This window comes from Magnolia sinica, chromosome 5 (assembly GCF_029962835.1).
Source record: "Magnolia sinica isolate HGM2019 chromosome 5, MsV1, whole genome shotgun sequence".
Lineage (NCBI taxonomy): Eukaryota > Viridiplantae > Streptophyta > Magnoliopsida > Magnoliales > Magnoliaceae > Magnolia > Magnolia sinica.
Genome location: NC_080577.1, coordinates 9,214,980 through 9,232,595, shown reverse-complemented (window position 1 = coordinate 9,232,595; position 17,616 = coordinate 9,214,980). Strand labels below are relative to the sequence as shown.

The 17,616-nt window shown below is 39.8% G+C and overlaps 2 protein-coding genes across 4 annotated transcripts; both read left to right on the top strand.

Moving 5' to 3' along the window:
- The first annotated feature begins 591 nt into the window (after positions 1-591).
- LOC131245378 (14-3-3-like protein D) lies at positions 592-14,405 on the top strand. Of its 3 annotated transcripts, none has more exons than XM_058244808.1 (7): positions 594-784; positions 874-1,180; positions 1,301-1,388; positions 4,501-4,610; positions 4,698-4,846; positions 13,978-14,033; positions 14,152-14,405. In XM_058244808.1, exons 1-7 carry the CDS (start codon positions 712-714, stop codon positions 14,152-14,154), a joined length of 786 nt encoding a protein of 261 aa, XP_058100791.1. In that variant the 5' UTR covers positions 594-711; the 3' UTR covers positions 14,155-14,405. The 3 variants fall into 3 exon arrangements, with proteins under 3 accessions (XP_058100792.1, XP_058100791.1, XP_058100790.1); XM_058244807.1 differs by having other exon boundaries at positions 13,975-14,033; XM_058244809.1 differs by lacking the exons at positions 4,698-4,846; positions 13,978-14,033; positions 14,152-14,405 and adding an exon at positions 4,090-4,220 and having other exon boundaries at positions 592-784; positions 4,375-4,514.
- Positions 14,406-15,604: 1,199 nt separating this feature from the next.
- Positions 15,605-17,616, top strand: LOC131247202 (anther-specific protein LAT52-like). The gene is made up of 2 exons (XM_058247624.1): positions 15,605-16,836; positions 16,907-17,616. The coding sequence occupies exons 1-2, from the start codon at positions 16,677-16,679 to the stop codon at positions 17,233-17,235; spliced, it is 489 nt and encodes a 162-aa protein (XP_058103607.1). The 5' UTR covers positions 15,605-16,676; the 3' UTR covers positions 17,236-17,616.

Genomic DNA, 17,616 nt, shown 5'->3' with positions numbered 1-17,616 from the left:
CGAACTACGCAGGGAACGGGTGCCCATCAGAGCCTATTGCTACTTAGAAAGGAGGGATTAGTGGTGTCAACGGGCCGGGCCGGGCCGGGCCAAGCTTGGTCCAAGTTCAGAATACAGGCTCAGATTTAGCTTAGGCTTGTAATGATCCAAAATGGTCCAGCCATGAGGAATAGGAGGCATTGGTTGCTTGGTGAGAGATGAGAAGAGAGGAGAGCTAAATGGGCCGGTCTAATCAGATTCAGATGGACCGTTGTACATGGTCTAAAAATGACCCATTTGTATATCGTCCAAACACGACAGGATTATAAAATGTGTTTGAATTTTAAGCCCGAACTCAGCCCTCAGGCCCGATAGTTCAGTCCGAATGCCCGAAAGGCAAGCCCAGCCCATTGACAGACGAACAGGATCTTCGGAATGGGACATTTTTGAGGGTGGGATCATCGCGTTGCTCTAGACCAACGGTCTGGATCATTTAACCACGGTTCGCATTTCGTCGAACCGAAAATCGTGAATCCAACGTGGCGGGGCTATGGGTGGACAACCACAGCGCTAATCTTCAATACCGTATAAGTACGTCCGGCCTGCAATAACTGCCCTGTCATTATCATTTCTCCCACTCTCTTTCTCTTCAGTGATCGTCTTCTCTTCGATTAAGGAGGAACAAAGAGGAGTAAAAAAGGAAAGAAGGAAAACCTAATCTACAGATCTGCCATGGCATCCACCAAAGAACGCGAGAACTTCGTCTACACCGCCAAGCTCGCCGAACAGGCAGAGCGCTACGACGGTAGGTTTCTCTCCTTTTTTGCCGCCGATCCGTCGTCCTAGGGTTAGGGTTTCTGATGATCTCCATGCCTCCTCTCTTTTCTCTTGCAGAGATGGTGGATTCCATGAAGAAAGTCGCGAATCTCGATGTCGAATTGACCATCGAGGAGAGGAATCTGCTCTCCGTCGGATACAAGAACGTGATTGGAGCCCGCCGCGCGTCGTGGCGGATCCTCTCTTCGATCGAGCAGAAAGAGGAATCGAAGGGGAACGAGCAGAACGCGAGGCGGATCAAGGAGTATCGGCAGAAGGTCGAATCTGAGCTCACCAGCATCTGCAATGATATCATGACCGTGATCGACGAGCATCTCATCCCTTCGTCCACCGCAGGAGAATCGACGGTCTTTTACTACAAAATGTGAGCGGTGTTTCTCACCACGGCACATTTGGATCACTGCATTTCGGTTTTTGGCTGAATGTTTAAGGTTTTTGAGGGTTTGAAGTCAATCTCTTATCATTTCCGCCGTCTGGTTTGCAGGAAAGGTGATTACTATCGTTATCTTGCGGAGTTCAAAAATGGTAATGAGAAGAAAGAGGCAGCCGATCAATCTCTGAAAGCATATCAGGTATTTGCTTATTTTATTTTTCTCGATTTTGAAAGTAAGATCTTTTTAAAGTAATATTTCAACGCAGACAAATGTTTTTTGTTTCATAAATGAGCAAATTGAATTGTGTGCTTGCTGAGTATCATATGTATAGTTTCTGTTATGTATATTTGCTTGATATTCATCACTGCTCCAATTTAGTCACTGGTATTTAAAATTGTCTTTGACAGAAATGATCTTCTACAGAATGCTTGTTTAAATACATCTACAGGCCCTTGCACGAGTGATCGATGATGTATGAATTGTTTTTTCCCCTTTCTCCATCTCAATTTGGAATTTTTGTAGGAATGATGCTTGTATATCGTGCCATTGGTTGTATAAACTAAATCTTGCCTTTTAGGCGAAGTAGTCTAATAGTTCGGCTTCTCTAAGTTTGGATTTTCACAACATTATTTTAAGACTTCCCTTTTCATTGAGATCTTTGGAGTGCGAGTCATTTATTTCATCTACTGGTTATTATGTTTGTTTTGCTTTCTTCTAGCCGGACACGTAGCCAAGCATTGTGCAGGCCATAGATTTTGTTAGAGGCTCAATTGTCGTTTCATATCATATTTTGTTTTACAAAATTGTTGAAGTGGGATTTAGGAAATTGTTTGATTGAGAGGAGTGCTAACAACATTTGTTTGAAAGTTAAGTTTCCAGGAACAGTACCCGACAAAAATACATGATGCTTAATAAAATGCATCTGTGGATATGGAGATGGACCAAATTACATGTTTTACTGATGATGCAAGTTCCTGTTTGCAAAGATTTGTGGAGTATTTTAAGTGTGATCTGGGTTTGAGCCTGTATCTCAAGTGGTAGGCGGTGTGCATTTCAACATTAAGGTGGGGGGGTTCAAGCCAATACTTATCTTACACAAAAAAGAAAAAAAAAAAGAAAGAAAAAGAAATTGTAATCTAAAAATATTGCTGAGATGACAATCAATGGGTGGATATCCTGCAACTCATGGGTTTGTGACTTTGGAATTCCTTAGCTTTTCCAGTTTTTCTCTTCTTCCTTTTTGTTATTTCTATCTGGGTAAACTATGATTGTATTGCAAAAACTGATAGCTTGAATTTTGTAATTTTTTGATTGGAGTCTTAAAATGGGTTGTCTTGGATTCCAGTTTCTCTCTTCGTCCTCTCTGTTATTTCTATCTTTGTGAGTTGGTGGTTGTGTTGCAAATAGCTGATAGCTTGAATTTTGTAAATATTTTATTGGAGGAGTCTTAAAAGGGGTTGTCGTGGGTTCTATTTTAGCAATCAAATTTATATTTAGAATGTTCTGATCTATCAAATTTATATTTTGCAATCATGGCAATCTTATCTTGTTCTGATTATTTGGAAAAACGTATAAGGTCCTACCTTTAGCTGGGGAGAAAGCCCTCATATGATTATCACTTCTTATGATCTATGTCTAAGCCCTTTTAGGTCTCTCATTAGTTCAGGCCCTTCAACCCTAATAATATAATACTATGCATGCATAATACAATTAGGGCTGTCAATGGTTTGGGTTCGGGTTGGGCCTTATAGTACTCATACTTGGGCTAACTGTGTTCAGGCCTCGTTCTTGACCTGGACGCAGATCCAATTGGGTTTGAGTACCCATTGGGTACCTATCAGGTCTTTGGATCTGGGTTTCAAGTTTGATGAGGTTCAAAGAAGAGCATTTACTTGGTTGTCTTCCATTTGTGTGGTCTAAGAAACCTTATTGGGTTGCTATAAATGTCAACATTTATCATCATCATTATCATCTAATGTAAATATCAGGTCAGTATGTGGGCCGAGAGCAGATAGACAGACCCCTCTCTCTCACACTCAAAGGAGGACCACATATTCAAGGAATTAGTGCGAACTACATGCTATAACGATGTGATCTAGGTAACCTTGTTCCAGGCTGTGCAAGCCATCCTAGAAAGTTTGAGAAGTCCTTGTGAAACCTTCGTCTTGAATCATGGTGTATATAAACAATTGGTTTACTGATTGTGTATTCCTTGGGAACAATAAACAAGAGTTCTTCAACTAGCATAAGTTACTGAGCTAAGGCTTTCCTGAAAATAAAATAAAAAGAAAAAGAAACAGAAATAGAAAAGGTCAAAACTAGTCCCATGTTGCCGTTAGAAAGCCATAGCATTTCAGATGCTTGCACCTCTAATGATGTGTATTTCTTCTATCAGTGCATATGGCTTGTGTTTGGATGTCTGCAAAAACTTGAGTGGCATGGATAACAGCTGAAACAATCAACTTTTTCCAGTCACTTCATGTTTGGAATTTCATAGATCTCCAGAGTCGAGAGCATCTGAGCAGGTAGTGGTTGTTTGCTTTCTTTCTGCACTATAGATTGGGTGGAAAGTAGCCTGCTTTCCATCGACATCCATATGCCTTGCTTTTATGCTTGAGGTGAAAATAAAAAAGATCTTCAGTTGATCCTTTGCGTCCTGTTCTTTCACACAGCAACTCACTGTCTCAAGATCCAAACATGCTTTGCCTTGAGACCTACCTCAATTCTCACGTTGGGCTAGGTTCACTATTTTTACATGCATACTGTTTGCATTCACTGCTTCTGGAAGTAAAATATTTGCATTTATAAAAAATATTACCATCAGATTCAAGTCATAAATGGTTAATAATTAGTTTCTCAGTTGATTTTTTTTTTGAAAAGTAATGAATTTTATTAAAAGGCGGCCAAAGGCAAAGAATACAAGCGGCAAGCCGCAAAAGAGCAAGGAAAAAGACTAACAAACATGACAGCCCTCCTACTCAATACCGCCACAGAGCTGCTGGTATTCCTGAAAGTGCGGTTGATATTGGAGTAGGTGCTTCTGTAATGATTTAAATTTTAGTTGAATGCATGCTTATCGTGGAGTTTCACTTAAAAAAATGCTTATCATGGAGTTCCTTGTTTTATGTATGATTTTGTGATTGTGTATAAAGATATCAATTGTTAACCCGTGTGCAACCTGTAGATATCCTGCATTGCCGAAGACAATATGGCGTGCCATTAAGTATCTTAAAAAGATATTGTGGAAAGATGGTAGTTTTGTGTGCCATACAGCTGGCTCTTAGTATAATTTTATGCAACCTGTCTGCAGACAGCTTCGACCACAGCAGAAGCAGATTTGTCTCCTACGCATCCAATCCGATTGGGCTTGGCATTGAACTTCTCCGTCTTTTATTATGAGATTATGAACTCACCTGAAAGGTGTGCATGTTATATTCTGTGTGATGAGATGCTATTTCTTTGAATCATAAATTCTCTATATCCAAATGGCTTCTTATTATTTTTCAGGGCTTGCCACCTGGCTAAGCAAGCTTTTGATGAAGCCATTTCTGAGCTTGACACTCTGAGTGAAGAATCTTACAAGGATAGCACTTTGATCATGCAACTTCTGAGGGATAATCTCACCTTGTGGACTTCTGACATTCCAGAGGACGGAGGTAATATGGTTGAATCCTTTGTTTAATGCAAAGTTGATTTGTGTGGGCTTGGTTGCATCAGTCAGTAGGTGTTAAGTGCTCCAGTTTTTGCATATTAATTTCTTTAATTTGGCCCTTGAGCTGAATTCACCCTTCCCTCACATGCATTTTGGGCCGGAGTTTTCATTGCAACTTTCATCGTTTCGTAGAAATTGCATCATTCTTTAAGCATAATTTCTGAATGTGATGCCTGAAAAAAATTCCTATCATACTGGAAATTGGAAGGTTGAGGACATGGTTTTAAGACCGACTTGGATCAACTCGTCTGGTCTCAAGTTAAGTCATACTAGACAAGTTGGGGTGAGTTGCCCCATATTTCCAATTCTGGCAAATGGAGCCCATGGTTCAGTAAATCCAAACCATCAGTCTGTTGATTCGCATCTTGAATGGAGCACGGCCCCCAAAAAAATCCGGTCTGGAAGAATCCAATGACGTTTATTATTTCAGTTAAATGTGTATTGTGATTACTTTTTTCTTCTTATCTGTCCATCTGAGTATCTATGGATCACCAATCTGAAAAATTGTTTGGAGTGTGGTGTATCCACAGCGATCCTTGACATATCAACAATCTGAATTGCCAACCATGGGCCCACTTGCCAGAACTGAAAATCCATGGGCAGCGTTCATGCTATCTGCATGGCGTCCTTATGGCAGATGCAAGGCAGCTGTTTTGTTTTTTTGTTTTTTTTTTTTTAAAATTATTATTATTTTTTATATTTTTTAATGCACTTCTTGGCTGGACGAGTTGCACAGGTCAACTTGGCCTGACTATGCAGAATTGTCCGAGTCTGTAACTGACTCATCTGAGTCAGATCCATGGTACAAGACTCATGGTGCCAAACTGGATTGGCCTTGACTGAGTCGAAGTTCCATCACAGTCAGACGAATAGTCAAACTATGGTTGAGAATGTGAAGTCTAGGACGATGTTCAAAACTGAATTTCTGCATTGTATGTATGCACATAATTCATGTCTTTTTCCTCTCCATTATGTATCTTCCTTTTAGAAACATGAGGTCTATTCACTATGTTTTCTGGTTACTTTAATTACCCTTGACAGCCGTCAAGTGAAATAGGTGGGCCAACTAGGGTGGCAACTTTCAATATAGGAAGAACATATGTGCATGCATATTTAGGGGGATTGTTAATCACCTGCTAGATGCCTCATATATAACTGTCCTGGGTCTATGCGACTCTTCTAAGAAGACTCGTTTTAAAAGACATGCATGCTGCATAGTCTGTGGATGGATCCCTTTATTTATCGTCAATCTAAAAGTTAACAAACAAGAGTGTATTTGTTTTGGGTATCTTGTTCAGCCTCCCTTCCATGGTAATTTATTGGTTGCCCGATGTCCCATATGCTTTCATTGTTAGATTTAAAATTCAGAAGCTCCTCATTACTCTATCTGGTTGCAAAGTCATGTGTAGACGATGTAAGCTTCATAGAGGGGTAAGTTAGGTGTAACTATATGGATGCTCCTTTTTATTTCTTTCAAATTTTGAAGTGATCATCCATTGATTGGTATGGATCTATTCCTCAGCAGATCCTTTTCTGGTATGCCGTGTCTTTCCACATTATTGCATGGTTAATTTCAGTAATATTTGAGCCATGCGTAGATGATGTAGGTTTGATAGAGCGGTAAGTTAGGTGTAACTATGGATGCTCCTTTTTATTTCTTTCAACTCCATTCTGGGCTCTAGCTCTGCAGTTTGAAGTGATCATCCATTGCATGGTATAGATCTATTCCTCAGCAGATCCTTTCCTGGTATGCTGCATCTTTCCACATTATTGCATGGTTAATTTCGGTAATATTTGAGACCCAGGTACAGCATGGTCATTGGTTTGCTTGGGTAGGGTTGTTGTATTTAAATGGATAAAAGATAAAAAGGAATATATGGATGGGGTTGGTCAGAAAAGACTTCATGACCTGTGGTCTAACTGAAGGTCTTACCCTTGATAGGGTGAAATAGTGGGACAGGATTCATGTAGCTGACTCTAGTTAATTGGGATCAGGCTTAGATGATGACAAAAAGGAATATCTTGTAATTTAGACCGTTACAGCCTTTACAAGAGGCATAACAGGCCATTACGGGGGCTGTAACGGCCTTTACGGGTCATTTTTTCTGTAACGGCCGTTACGGCCTTTATGACCCCGTAACGTGTAACGGTTGCCATCATTACCTTTACTTAACAGCCTTTACGGCACACCATGGATGAGAGGGTCACTCATGGTTGGTGATTCATTACCTCTTTTGTAAATTTTCTTGGTTTCAATAAAATATATGTAGCCTTTGAAAAGAAAAATAAATAAATTATTCAGATGGGCACAAGTACAACTACTGATGTTTTGGAGTAGGGAAATGTAGAATCTTTCTAGAGTGACAAGTTAGGTGATGTTTTGGAGTACAGACATGTAGAATCATTCTAGAGTGGCTAGTTAGGTTATAGGGAAAAGAAAAAGAAAAAAAAACAAACAGGAAAACTATGAAGAAAAGGGGAAGTTGCATTTTTGGAGCATATGAATGTGAACTTGTAATTATATGCTCCATAATGTGTATATCATATGGGTAAAAGCAAAATCACTAAATTCTCGAGGCTTGAATTGCCTCTCTGGGAAGAGTGACTTCCTGTTTTGAGTCGAGTCAGATTGGCAAGTCAAAGAAACAGTGAGGACCAGGAAAAGGTAGGAGCAGGAGGTTGAGAACAAAATAAAAATAAATAAATAAATAAAGGCATGATGTGTGCGTGGATAGGAGATGGTGACCTTTCAGAACAAAGGTACAATGTGTATGTAGAAGTGCATGTAGAAGTAGGAGGTGATGATATTTCAGAACCAACTAAGGTATGGTGTTTATATTGAGCACTACATGCATCACATAAATGGGTTCTCCTTTTCTTATGGGATGAATAATCTGATGTATGATTTGTCCTTTTCCTTTTTATGAATAATAACATATATGAGCTGTTGAACAAAAGTTTTTGGTGCTTATTTATATTTTCTCCGGATCTGCTAACTGCTGCATGACGTTGGAAAATATGCATTTTATATGGTGATTCATGATTTGACTTGTTGCGCAAACCAAAGGAATTTAACTGTATGGTTCGGTTTAAATTCACAATTCTATACTTCCTAGTCTAATTTCAACTCTCATCTCATCTGGGCAAAACTGCCTGGCTGTTAGTAATTTGGTATTGAGCCCATGCTCAATCTGAGATGGATCTCACTGTCTATCAACCACCAGTGCCAACTGATTACCTCACAAGCAAGATATAGTCTTTTGGCTTCGATTGCATTGTGTTCTAATTAATTGCATCACATATCACATAAAATGCTGTCCTAACCAAGGTATTCCATAATGGTAACGGTGGCCGTAATGGCCATTGCTGTTACCGTTACATTACGGGCCATAACAGCAGTTATAGTATTTTTTTTTTTTTGGAAAAAAAAACTGTTTCAGACCATTACTGGCCTTTGTGTGTTTTTTTTTTTTTTTTCTGTAACGGCTGTTTCGGCCCTGTAACGCATAATGGTTACAACTGCTGCTACATAACAGCCGTTGCGTAACTGTTTTGGCATACATTGGTCCTAACCATGGATAAGCATCAGGGAACCAATTTTACATTCCTAGGCTCTCTTATCTAAATTCTTCAAGAGATGCAGCATCCAATGTATATGCCTTTAAAAAAAAATTTGCAGCGTCCAGTAGGGTTTACTGTAGGTGTAACTAGTATTAGTGTGCTCTTTCTATCAGCAGTTTTCATGGCTCACTGGCTTGGTAGTTATCGCTGCCAGTTTTGCTGCTGCCATTGTTGTCTCCAGCACCATGATGGCTATGGTTGTCTTAAATGCTCTGGAGTTCAGTCTTCATGGTTGTTAGTTTCTAGCAAACATTGACAACTTAGGACTTGTGTGGTTACCATCAAAGTTGTATTCGCATGGAAGTGTTTAAACACTTATTCCAGATAGGCTTGTCCGAATGGGCATGTATGGATAGGCTATTTTGTTGTACTAACCATTGTTTGTTAAACACCCTGTCTGAACAAGCATGTGGACATGTGCTGCACTTGTATATTTATACTAGTACATGTCGCACATGTGAGTTGGTTGAACTTGTGCGGTGGGCCGGTGGCACATCTCGGCCGCTTGAAGATGCACGATGGCACATGTGACATATGTACACATGGGTATCAGCATATATGGACGCTTGACGGTCCAATGTGGCACATCACTCATGGCACATTCACATCTTTGGCACGTGTGGCATGTGTGTGTACAAAGATTAGGACTGTCAATGGACCGGGCGCCTGACAAAATGAAATTATGAATAGGCCTAGCCAGAACCATTCAAAATCTGCACCATAGTGAACCCCAGGTCGACCTATTCACAGCCCTAACAAAGATTAGCTGCTCGCATCTTATGGAAAATAGCTAAAACCAACAGTGTCTGGATTGTCCAAATCACAGTTTTTTTTTTTTTTAGGCCTTGTCTTTGGCTTTATTGGAATTAGTGATGCTGTCAGAATAACGGTTGTTCGCTTCAAAAAAAAAAGTCGGATTAATGGTTGTTACAAACCATGGACGTGTCCTATCCGGACAAGAATCTGTCTGAATGGAACTTTCTCAGTAACCAAATGGTTCCTCAATCTCACACTTCCATAGCCAGAGGGTTTTCATGCTCACTTGGTGACGGTTCCTTGTTACCTTCCTAGACCGCAAACCTGGATTCTGACCCTGACTACTTGCCATGTTAGAGCTGATTCAGCTGAATTTTACCCAACTCCAAAGTAACTGACTTAGGTGCAATCCTGGCGTATCTCGACCCAGTCACCCAGTTGTTGACCTGGTGGACTTGACTTGCCTGAGTCCTGGGTCAAGTCACCGGGTTGGCAGACTATGGTTACTGTACTATCATTTGCAGAGTTGTGAGAAATTTGACCTTGGGTTGTTTTTTTTAGTGTCGATGGCCCTAGCTGGTAAACTCCTGAGATTGTGTGCTATCAGCGTTGGCTTTACCTTCTCCAACTTGAACATGGGAATTCTTTTGTTTCCATCTTATGTAGAATGTATGCTGTTGTACCCTTCTCATCATAGCTTAAAGAAGCCTGCCAGTTTTGACTCCATTACGTATGGGTCTAGATGTATGTTGCCTTAAAGCTCTTTTCATTTTACTTCGTTCAGAAATTAGAACAAAGACCTCCCTCACAAGAGGATTTCTGTTCACTTGCATAGATGCTAGTTAAAACTGTACTTGAAGGTTGTGAAAGCATGTGTTGTCCCAAGGAAGTGCTTAGATCCAGCTCCTTTCAAGTAATGCATGTTTGCAAGCCTTTGATTGCTTGGCAGGCAAACAATCTTCTACTGTACTGGAAGGGAAGATAAAAAGGGTTGGCGATACTGTTTCATTGTCAATTTACTGAAGAATATGTGAAATAAATGATGCCAATAGCATGTAAAGGGGATATTTCACTGCATTTATCTGCTGCAAGTAGTGGATCAATTTTTAACGACTTCCAGGGTTCTCCATGCCCCCGTCTCCTGAAGTTTCCTGTTTTTGCTTCTTTTTTTTTCTTTTCTTTTCTTTTTTTTTTTTCTGCGGGTGTTTGATGGGAACATCACGTGCACATGCACACGTACGCAAGGAGGCTAGAAGACGGAGTTTTGGTTCGTTGGAGTGGGCCCGATAGTCAAGTAAAGCCCATCATGGGATCTCATAATCGTGGCCTACTAGTCTAATTAATGTTATATTTTAGGTTTTACTTATTAATGTTATTTAGAGTATCATGGACGGTTTAGATATCTTTGATTAGTTTTTATTTTTGTTTACTTCATTGCCAAGTAATAGGTTGCGCACATGGCGCGAGTTTTGAAGTATAGGGTTTTCTTATAAATAGGCACCCCTTGTAGGTTTTTTTTTTTTTCTTATTGAAACTTAATAAAAATTCTGTGTTTTTCTACTCTTCTGAGTTCTCGAGTTGTGGAAATCCAATTGGGTGCAAAGCCCTCCCTTCATCGAAGGGCTAATTATCGTGGTGCGAAGCCACATCGATCCCGATTCGCCTCATCCCTTACCATCTCTATTTCTCGTCTCCTACCACCATCCGCGCTTCAAATCTGTCCTTTATTGTAACAGTTTTCCTCTTTACAGCAGAATTCCAGATTCTGGCCCTACGGAGGGCTGAAACTTCAGCGGAGCATCACGCACAGACCGTGCATCCGATCGACACGAAACTTGGGAGTTTTGAAGCCCTCCCCTAGCCGACTAGAGCCAAGGAGGCGCTTTCCGCGTTTGGCGCCCCCTCGCACGTGCGGTCAGACCCCTGCGCACGTGCGACATGCCTGGCCCGCTGTCCGTGCGCGGGGAATATCTTCAGGTTCAGATTTTCGTATATTTTACTCCTCTCATACCTATTCTCCCTAACCCTAACCGTAGATTGCATTACTTTCAATTTATTTGTCCCTTTTCTTACCCTAGGGTTCTCTGAATTGGAATTAGTGAATCCTTTAGATTAGGGACTAATTGCTGTGCATGTGTAGATGATTTTTTACTTTCCTTTGAGTATCGTTTGGTTCATAATTTTACTGATCCAATCCTAGCCTATGTAGGTCTGGACCCGCACAGATTCCCCTTGCTTGAATGTTTGAACTTATGTGTGGGATGTGGAATTTTATGTGATTGTTTTTGAATTAGTATAATCTAAAGCCTGAGATCTTACATATCATATTTAATTTTCATGTCCTGCATCGGTGTTGTTTCTAATGAAGGATCAGCTCTGTTAGGGCTGAATTGCTTTCATTAATCTTGTAAAGCTGATAGGCTTTGCTTTCAATTTAGTAGCCTTTGCTGCCATTGTTGAAGATCCTCTCCACTTGCAACGAGTGAAAAATGATGGTACGACCTTATGACAGTTGATTGACATTGTTCTCATGGAAGGGAAATAAACAGAAAATGGAAAAAATGGGATGGGTTGGGCCCAGGAGAACATAATAGCTGTTATTTATTTATTTATTGAAAATAGCATTACCTACTGGCTACCGTGATGCAATGTTTTAAATATTGACGATATATCTTGTATCCCACCTATGCCATACGAATCGCATAGGTAGTGCCGATATATCCCACATGTTTGATCCGCTGAGCATTTTCAATTTCCAATCTCCTTTTTTAAAATCAGTATCAAATGATTAAAAATCCATTGGTTCTTCATGTTTTGCATGAAAATTCATGGAGTTGGAGCTTTGATTTCGATATCCATTGGTTCTTCATGTTTTGCATGAAAATTCATGGAGTTGGAGCTTTGATTTCGATATCCATTGGTTTTTCATGTTTTGTATGAAAATTCATGGAGTTGGAGCTTTGATTTCGATATCCATTGGTTCTTCATGTTTTGCATGAAAATTCATGGAGTTGGAGCTTTGATTTCGATATCCATTGGTTTTTCATGTTCTCCATGTTTCAAAATTTTCCTTCAACCATTTGTCAATTAAGACTAATTTCAAAGTATTTAAGAGTATTAGGTGAAACGATCATCACATACACACTAATTTCAAATTTTGAGTGTAGGTGGTCCGATTTGGAAAAAATTTAGGAAATTTCGAAAATTTCCCAATTTCTCCCATATTGCTTGCAATGTTGCACTCCAACCATGAAATCAAGAATGTGTGAGGGCTGATCTACGGATTTGGTAAATCCTTGTCAAATTTTGGAAAATAAAAATAATTTTTAAAAAAAAATTTAAACAAAATATTAAAATATTAATTTGTTTTTTTTTAAAAAAAAATTCCCTTCAACCAGTTGTCAATTGAGACTAATTTCTAAGTATTTAGGAGTGTTTGATGAAATGTTCATCACATACACTCTAAATATTATTGCATTCATTTTGAATATAATTGCATTAGTTCAATCAGACAATGCATGGCTTAGGACTCTATACAAAGGAAACCTATGATAATGTGCATTTCTTTTTGGAGATGTTATGTTTTAAAAGTGTGTTAAGGTTTTTTTTTTTTTTTTTTTTTTTTAAACTATCCCTGAAGTTTCATTGAAAATTTCAACAATTTTCCCAGTGTTTTCCAAAAAGTGCGATAAATTTCCCGATACAAACGATATATCTACATCCCAAGGGTGCGATATATAACGTGATACTGATATTTCAAACACTGCCGTGATGTAATGCCATTGGATTAAAACCCCACTGTGTATATATCAGCAGGTATTCTGTTCAAAGCAATGACCTTTAAAAATAATATATTAAATAATGGATATTATTTGACAGGTGTGTTTCATTACATAACATTGTATAGAGTGAGTACTGTTATAATGAGCGTGGTGACTATTGAAAAATCTTGTCCATAAGCTGGTCTGGCAGCCAGGTGGGAGGAGCGCCCTCCTGGGCTCCGTGTCCCATATTTGCCTTGTACACAGGCTACATTCTGCCCTCAGCTGACTTATATTACCACTGCAAATGTAGGGAAAAAAGCCTCTCTATTAGAATTAGACTGGCTTTAGATGTCCAAGTATTCTGTAGCTCTCATGTTTACCATGGAGTCATGGACAACATTTTCTTTTCTGAGGCGAAGAAAACCCCCAATTGGTGTCCCTTACCTTTGTTAGCTGATCGTCAAGATGTGTGGAAAGGCATGCTTCTTTTGAACTGTTAGCTGGTTCAGGCACTGCTGTGTATTCGCATGGCAGGATCTGAATTTTGGTGGCTTAATAGCTGCATTTTACATGTTAGGGAAAAGAAAATGTTAACTTAATAGCTGAATTTTTAACTGTTTTAATTTTCTTTTGTCAACAAATAATTGAGCAATGATCCAGAGCAATCTTTTGACTGGTTGGTTAGTGTTTCATTAATTTCAGTGGTCCTGTGTCTGAAGTGCTGAAGTATCGAGATACATTCAATTTTGGTGATTATTATTGTATGCCTTTTGGACATATGAATGCCCTCATTCATGGGCGCAACACGTGTGTTACTCACTAGGTTACAATCACTCGAGATATTTGCTTATCAACTACTATCTTCATCACGGCCATTCTGCTGTTTTTGTCATTTCTCACTGGCTTTTGGCACACACCTATTTGCTGACAGAAGACCCTCAGAAGATGGACAGCAGCAGCGCAAGAGCTGGTGGAGCTGAAGATGCAGAGGTGAGTTTCTTCATTTGCTCTCTGCATTGAATTGTGGAGCAATAATTTTATTTTATTTTTCTATTTGGCCGATTTACTTGAATGCGAGTCCATCTAATATATGTGAAATGTCGTGCAGTGATGCAAGTGGAATTGAAGCCCAAGAGCCATGTCTCTCGGGTAAACAGGAGGATACTTTTTTCTCATGGGGTTGTTGGGAATCCCATTGCACCTCTTGGCTCCGTAGCTTTTGTCATTTGGAGTTCCATGTATGCAATATAGTTGGATTATTTGGGTTTGTGTTTCACTTTCAATCCCAATCGTTTAGCTTTGCTGATGTTAAATGTCCAGTGAGAACTGGTATTTGCTAGATTAGAGATGTACTTTTTTGTATTGGTGTACCCAGTATGATGATGTGAGCATTTGAACTACAGCACACTGTCAGTGTTTTGGGTGCCTGACATCAACGATCACTACTAGCACCATCTTACATTTTGTAAGTTGGAAACTGAAATTTTCTCAATGTGTTGAGCCGTTGAGCAAAGTCTTATTCCCAATAGAGCATAATCTGGTTGAAAAGGAGATTATTGCATTTATGTGTGCCAATGACAATCCAAAAACCACCCGCCACTGCCATCCAAATCAACAATAGGATGCAGAGTAAAAAAAAGTCTGATCATCCCTAACAAATCACTAACCCATCTGTGCCAAAGGGCTTTTTGAGGGTTTATTAAAGAGCCTGGTGACTGTGGACCCACCTGTAGCAACAGTGATGATCAAATCAATGGGCCTGGAATATGTGAAAGAGGATTGACATGTTATGAGTTTAAACTCAGCTGGGGAGAGTTGTTTCTCCCGAGGCAATGTCATCTGGGATGGCATTGTATCCTCCATTGGTTTCACCTGCTCTTTCGAGCGAGAACCATGATCCCAATTAACTTTTCTGGTCAGCCAGTGGCCCTGCCCTGAAGTCCTAAGCTAGCACATTCTTTTGCCTGGATATTTTCTTCGCGAGTTAAAACATCCGAGCAAGCAATGTGATTGATATCCCAATACCTATATATATATATATATATATATATATATATATATATATATATATATATATATATATATATATATATATGAGTCATGCTCCCCTGCGCACTTAGGCACGTGCGCACCTTTGCACACGTGCCATGGATGTCTAATCTGAACGGTCCATGTGATGCGGAATCCCATGAAACTTCATGTGACAAATTTTCACCCCGATATATAATTATGGTGGGCCATAGAAAAGAGAAATGCAAATCAAGGGAGGAAACTGTTTTCATTTTCCATGGCCCATAAAGTTTTAGATCAAAGTGAAACTTGGGCCCAGGGGGATTCACGAGGTGCTGCTTCACATGAACGGTTCAGATTATGGATCCACATCACGTATGATGGGTTCTCCTTCACATGAACGGTTCAGATTATGGATCCACATCACGTATGATGGGTTCTCAAAAAAGTTCGTACGTAGTACGTACGAACTGGTTCGTAAGTGAGCGTTTCTATATATATATATATATATATATATATATATATATATATATATATATATATATTAAATGATACTTCTCATCCTTAATGAGGATTAAGGGACGTGATTCAATTAGCTGCCTTGATGTGACGGTGTAAGAGATCCGGTCCATTCATGAGGCGGGGCATATATGCCAAAAAATAAAATAAAATAAAATCAGGGTAGTACAGTTATTGAGCTGCACGTCCACGAGCACTTTGGATTGATGCATTTTTTTATTTCTCTTGTAATTAATGAAAAACTTGGCCTGGCTGATTAGGGAATCCACATTCATTTTGGTACATAGATTGCCTGGCTGACCATTTCTTAACAATGTATGTGTTGAACGCCAAGGGGTCCACGCGTAATGCTTATTTGCAATTCAACCTGTTGATAAGGTCCCACGGACATTGATGAATGGAAAACACATATAGCGCTTGATTCAAAACTGTGGCCCCCAAGAAGCTTTTAATGGTGGGAATTCATTCCCTACTGTGTGGTCACCTGAGATTTGTATCAGCTTCATTTTTGGGAACATGCCCTAAAATCAGCTGCCAAAACTGATGGACGGGTGTGGATATACAAAACATACATCGAGGTGGGCCCCATGATAAGGGTTGCACCCACCTGGCTGGATCCACCATCCGCGTCCAAACTGTATAGTCGATGATGAGATGGCGGGACTTTTTCAGCAAAAAGAATCCAACATCGCACACGTGTACAAGATCCAGGCCATTAGCAATGCGACACACATTTCTAAGTATGCTAGAGCAAAGATTGAACAACTCCATGCATCAAGTAGATTATCAAACGTAAATAGATCTTGACCGTTGGTTCATTTCTATAGCAATCAACCATTTTCCTCATAATGTGTGGCCCCACGTGATTTTTGACACACGAGCGAGGTAACTAACTGCCAGCTGAATGGGTTGCGTAACCAACAAGGAATCGGTCAATCCATTCTTCACCCTCTCAACCTCACGTAACTGCCACTACCTTTTCCTCCCAACATTAAAACAGAAATGCCGTTATAACAGCAACCGTTGCACCCTCCCTTAAATCTTATATACTCTTTCGCTCTCCTCTACACAAAAGAAGAAGGATAAAAAAAAAAAAAAAGATCAATGGCAAAATTCAATGCTCTTTCCATCCTTGCAGCTTCCCTTTGTCTTTTCTCTCTCTTAAGCTTCGCCTCTTGCGTTGAATACCTACGCGTGCAAGGCACGGTATACTGCGACACCTGCCGTGCCGGCTTCGAAACCCGTTTGAGTGAAAACATTGCAGGTGATTGATTTTCTTCATAGTCAATTCCATATTCATTTCCATGTATATTCAAATTCATTGGGTGTTGTAGGTGCGAAAGTGAAGATCGAATGCAAGAGCCTTATAACTAATGAAATAACTTTCACTGCTGAGGGTGTTACGAACGAGACAGGCGGTTACAACATTCGAGTTGGTGGGGACCATGAAGAAGAGATGTGCGAAGCTGTGGCTGTGAGTAGCCCAAGAAAAGATTGCCAAAAATTAGACCCTGAGCGTGACCGTGGACCCATCGTCCTCACTAGGAATGCCGGCATTGAATCAAACATCCGTTACGCTAATCCCTTGGGATTCATGATAGATAATGATGTGGCTGGTTGTGCCGAGGCTCTCAAAGAAGTAGGTTTCCGCAAGAAAAAATAATTCTGCCGATTCTTCTCTCAACTTAATAAATTTCAATGGTGTTTGATTATTATATCACTATACTATATACATGAGAAATGATCACATGCAGTGGGGTTCACCTCTTGTGTTCGATGACATCCATCCCATTTAAGTGTTTTGATAGATATGAAGATCACACGGTGCAAAAATCAAACAAATTCAAACATTAAGTGGGCCACACAAGAATAAGAAGGTTTTTGGGCAGTTATCTGTATTTTTTTTTTATTATTTTTTATAATGTGGCCCACCTGTTGTTCGTGCTGGGTGATTAAGGGGGCTTCAACAACTCATTTGCATGGCAAGTTTCCATGCGGTCGACTGCATATGATAATTTCTAATCCACGTGTGTTATCTTTTCTT

Excerpts from the sequence above, each read along its gene's own strand:
- LOC131245378 (XM_058244807.1), top strand. The coding sequence starts at position 712 with ATGGCATCCACCAAAGAACGCGAGAACTTCGTCTACACCGCCAAGCTC. Across the intron at positions 1,389-4,500 it reads AATCTCTGAAAGCATATCAG|ACAGCTTCGACCACAGCAGA; the intron begins GTATTTGCTTAT and ends ACCTGTCTGCAG. Across the intron at positions 4,847-13,974 it reads TGACATTCCAGAGGACGGAG|AAGACCCTCAGAAGATGGAC; the intron begins GTAATATGGTTG and ends ATTTGCTGACAG.
- LOC131247202 (XM_058247624.1), top strand. The coding sequence starts at position 16,677 with ATGGCAAAATTCAATGCTCTTTCCATCCTTGCAGCTTCCCTTTGTCTT. Across the intron at positions 16,837-16,906 it reads TTTGAGTGAAAACATTGCAG|GTGCGAAAGTGAAGATCGAA; the intron begins GTGATTGATTTT and ends TGGGTGTTGTAG.